We start from the raw sequence: 5065 nt of genomic DNA on the forward strand, positions 1-5065 counted from the left end.
TGACAAGATTATGTAAGTGTTATTCTGAAAATAATTTTTTTGAACAAAGTATTATTTAATATATTTTTTGAATAATAATAATAAAATGAAAAAACAGTCAACTTGCCAGGTGCAGCAATGTATTCTTGAGGAAAATTGTTGCCTCCGGAGCTTAGGGTACCAAAAAAGATTTTCATTTTTTTAAAATTATATTTATTTCTTGGAGGGCACATGAATGCACGCCAAAACCCGAAAGACCCAACTCAACATGAATCCATGGCTGATCAATCAAGCCAAATGAGGAGGACCCCTATGTCCCTACATGAGATCCAACCTTTGTTTACCCCCACCCACCATCAGCACCATTCACCACTCAGACTCCGACTTTGATCTCTCTCTCTCTCTCTCTCTCGCCTAAAAACAGGTATGAATGCTGTGTGCGTAATCATGTCCCCCAAATTTGGCTAACCGTTGAAGCCCGCCTAGAGCTCTCTCTCTCTCTCTCTCTCTCCCCCCCCCCCCCCTCTCTCGCTGTCTGTTTCTTCTCCGTAGTGTCTCCGGCAAGGAGAAGGAGAAGGTCACGAAGGCCTGTGGGCTTGGCTTGTTGTGGAGTGTCGAATCAATCGTTTTGCAACCAACCCATTTGACCCGTTGGGCTGATTCTTCCGGAGAAGTGGAGATCTGCAAGACCCGGATTCTTACAACTTTGTTAGAATGCGCAAACCCTAACCAACCGAGGAGGCATTTCTCGCGAAGCGACAGCCGAGAAACAGAAGAAATCAAGAAATCAGGACCAAACCCAGATGCCAGAAGGCGTCAAAAACCCTAACCCTAACCCCGTCCCCGGTTTTACTTGATTCATGGAACTGCCATTGCCCACCTTGGTTGTCCTTTTGAATTTAGGGATCATCTTTTGCTTTTTCGGCCAGTGCTTGTCGCAGCAAGAGGCGAATCTCCCCTTCTCCACTCCATTTGTGGCCCCGCCTCCACCGCCACCACCTCCGCCGTCGCCGCCGCCGCCACCTCCACCCTCGTTTTCACCACCACCCCCACCGCCTCCACCTCCACCTCCACCTCCACCTCCGCCGTCACCCCCGCCACCATCCTCGCAGTCGACGCCGCCACCGGATTCACCTAAATTGCCAGAGCCAACAATTATATCTCCGCCTCCGCCACCGCGCGGTCATCACGCCCGTGCACCCGGCTCTGCATATGCGCGCCATCCAAAAAATGGAACGACGGCGTTTCCCCCTGAATCAAATCTAAAGGGGAGCAACAATGAGGCAAGCCGGCTACCGTCGCCGCCACCGGGTCACAAGATCAACTTCGGCAAGATGATCGGGCTCTTCTTTATTGGCTTTGCGGCGATCATGCAAATTGGTGTGGTGGGCTTCTTGGTTTTCAAGAGACGGCAACTATTAATGATGATGGATAGATAAGAAACCTGTTCATTGTCTTGAATTATCAAGTATTATTCTCATTAATTCATTGGTCGGCGCGAATGGATATTGTGGCAATTGAGTTTTATTGGATTTGGATTCTTTGAAGCGGCATGAGGATATGGATTGCGAATTGAAGTTGGTTCTGAAACAATTGAATCGTTGGTGTCGCCAGTGGGGCCTTGCTGCTTCTGTAAATGGGTAAAATCTTGATGGGCTTTTTCTTCTTCTTGTTACTTAAAATTTGCTGTCCTTATTCTCCCTTCACTACACGGCTTACAACTGAAGTCGAAGGAAGCCCCTTTTCGCTCCTTTACCATGGGTTCTTTTACCATTGTGTGTTTTATGTACTTTTTTTTTTTGCTAACATGTATTACTGATAACTGTGTTACAACTCATTGAAAGATTTATTTATTTTTTTTGTTTTTCAATATCAATGCCCAGTTATCTTTTTCTCTTGTTAGTTTTCTTCTGAATTTATGGAAGTGATAGATTGGTTTATTCTACAGTAAGCAATGTAAGGTAGGTGGGGATGATTTATTGTCAATTCACTCAGTTTCTTAACCATTTGAAGTTGAAAAACCATATGCCTTTACTATTAGTCAATTTTCATTTGATTGGGAACCATATGCATTTGCTTTTGATCAATTTCCAGTTAATTACATTTTGCTCTTGCTGCAAGATGATGACTGACCACATCAAGAAAACATATACTACTAAAAAAAGTTAGAAGTCACTGAGCTTGAAACTTGCCTCAGTAAAACCTTGTGCTATGGGGATTTGGAGAAGGGAAGGGACAGGCAGCCAAGGGAATGGTTTTCAAAGTGAATGGGAGGGGAAGAAGGTGAAGGTGAAGGTGAAGGTGAGGTGTTCACCCTCCCCTTTTTTGGATGATTTACATTGCTCGTGAGGGAAAAAGGTGGGGTAGTGGCGTATTGCCTTTCCCTTTCGGTGAGTTTGAATGGATTCAGACATTCAATGGAACACAAGATACAAAATCTTACAAGTTCCTTCTTTTTAACTTTGTTTCTGTTTTTCTGTTTTATTTTGGATTTTTACTTTGTTTGATGTTTTTTTTGGGTGAGGGCTTGCGCTGTAACTGTTGTGAGGGAATAGGCACCCCTCTCTCCCAATTACTGTGATGGGTTATGGTTTTTTCTTTCTATCAAGGGTATAGAGTTGTTCCTTAACGTGATTAAACTTTATACCTTAGTTGAAAATAGTATCAAAGTCATTACAAATATGGTAATGGTACTGGTAATCTGCTAATCACATAAGTTCAATGCCTTGAATATTTAAAGCAACTGGAGTACGCACATTTTGCATGTTCCTTGTTTCAGCTTTAGAGATCTACAATCTTGTACCCTATACTTTTTTTGCTTGCAATTCAAGTTTTTGATGCATCCATTGCTTCATTTTTAGAACTTATATAAAACTGCCTTCAGTTCGAAATAAAATAAAAGGATAAAAATAAAATCGCTGCCTTTAGTAAATCAATGTGATGGTATATAGGTTTTCTAAGTAATTGACTCCGATACTCATGATATTTTGCACTAACATATAACGTTTAAAGCTTTGGACATTACCTATTAGATATGTATTTTATTTTTTTAGTGCGATCTCTAGCTAATACTAGAATTTGGTTTCAATATTGATTAGATATCTATGCATATGAAGCCTCATTGTATGAATTATTGTGCTGGTATTTTTTTTATTTACCATTTTTTAAATTCCTTTAATTTGTTTCATGAAAAAGATGTATCACAAGGGTAATGTAGATTTTTCCATTCCCTCATTTTGTGGAGGGCTTATGGTTCTGTTTGTGTGGATTTCTGTCTTCCTAATAGATGTTGTTCTTCAAAATAATTTGTTTATTTAATTAATTCTAGAGGTTTCTTCAGAATTGAATGGATCTTTTTGGTTTGATCTAGTTTGGTTTATCCTTTGGAAGTGTAACACGTCTTGGTTCGGTGTTTTGTCAGGAATTGTAATACCTAGACAGATGAAGATGTTGCTGTCTGGACTTTAAGCTAATTTGATTATGCTCGTTATTTCTTATTCAGTTATTTAAAACCCTTTATTTTAATTTCTATTTGTTAAACTCCCAATTATATATGAACTTGTATGTATATATTTGGCTCATGCATATAAGTAGAATCTAAACCTTAAGATGAAAACCAATATGGGAAATATATAGCACTGGTGCTGCACGACAAAAAACGTGTGCGCTAACATGTTTAATGTTTGGCAATTTGTCTTTCGCCTTCCCAACATCATCACAGTCATTTCAGGCATGCAGCATTGCATATCTACACTGGGAGAACACAGGTAAGAGTGGCTGGTTTATTATATTGATTTGCTAATTTATATCCACTTGGTTGCTTTAAGAACTTGCTGAAGCTTTTAGAGAGCTTCCTTTTTTAATTTTTTTTTTGGCCTCTGTTTGTATTTGATGGTATTGTGATAAACTAGGAAATGACTCTATGCATTTATGATCTTTATCTTTTGCACTTGGCAGAGGCAACTTTCCCCTTTTTTGTTAGGCATGTTGGTCTGTGTTTATATTTGAGGGTGTTGTGAAAAACTAGGGAATGACAAAATGCACTATTTTTCGGAATTGATTTGAGATTGATAAAGAGTAATAATACTTGTTTGTATGTGTGTGTTTTGGGGTGGGGTGGGGGGTGTGAGGAGGAAATGAATTCTAGCTAAACTTGTATGTGAATAACATGATTCATAAGATTGTATTGTTGGGATCCCTCTGCCTTCTCAATTTGTTTGCTGTTTAATTATGTCTTATTTTAGATAACCTATCAATCTTTGAATTTTGAGTAATTCTCAATTAATGATTACAGGTTGAACTCAAACTTCTCCAAAATTATCTAGAACTGAGGATATGATTGGCTGTCTAAAATCTAACCTAATTAGGTACCTTAACATAATACCTTTGAAAAATGCTTAGAAGGAATGGTTTCTCCATATAGAATTTTTCACTCATTAATCATGAAATGTTATGTTAATATTTGGGCTCACTGAAATGTTGCGGGACTCATCATTGACATGTACACCGAGCATTATCTCTCGCTTGCTAGCATCTTACAATTAGTGTATTTCAAATCTTACGTGTAGTAGGTTTTCGAAGTAGTTTTTATTTTTGCATCCTTTTTTTCCTCGTTTTTTTTCCCTTATGAAAATTATACAAGGGGTTCGTCCTATGTCCGTTTGTCATATATTTAGAATTTAGGAAAAGCACAAGAAGAGGGACCGGTCTCTCATAATTTTTCCCTTTCTTCCATCAAGAGTTTCTTTCAGTTAGTAAGAGATGATATTTTGCTTAGCATATATGTAGTAGCTGTTGTCATATTTGTTATTACTAAATTTCTTTAATTTTACTTTGATGAAGTGAAACACCTGTCAATCCTTTTCTATTGAAAAATCAAATGCAGATTTTTAGTAACAAAAATCAAAGTCCAGGACAAATTAGAACCATCAAATATCGACTCTAAATTCATTAACCATTTTCGGAAAGTCTATTTATGGTGAGTTTGAAAAACCAGTTGTCAGCACTTGGTAGGATATGCTGGCATTAAGTTGGCCTAGACTGAACATGGAACGCAAAAATTGGAGAATTTAACATAATATCCGGC

At 38.5% G+C, this 5065-nt stretch overlaps 1 protein-coding gene across 1 annotated transcript; it reads left to right on the forward strand.

Moving 5' to 3' along the window:
- The first annotated feature begins 226 nt into the window (after nt 1–226).
- On the forward strand, nt 227–1855 carry LOC131164870 (leucine-rich repeat extensin-like protein 3). The gene has a single exon (XM_058122390.1). It carries the CDS (start codon nt 840–842, stop codon nt 1416–1418), a length of 579 nt encoding a protein of 192 aa, XP_057978373.1. The 5' UTR covers nt 227–839; the 3' UTR covers nt 1419–1855.
- The last annotated feature ends 3210 nt before the right edge of the window (nt 1856–5065 follow it).

The sequence above is a fragment of the Malania oleifera genome, chromosome 9, assembly GCF_029873635.1.
Source record: "Malania oleifera isolate guangnan ecotype guangnan chromosome 9, ASM2987363v1, whole genome shotgun sequence".
NCBI lineage: Eukaryota > Viridiplantae > Streptophyta > Magnoliopsida > Santalales > Ximeniaceae > Malania > Malania oleifera.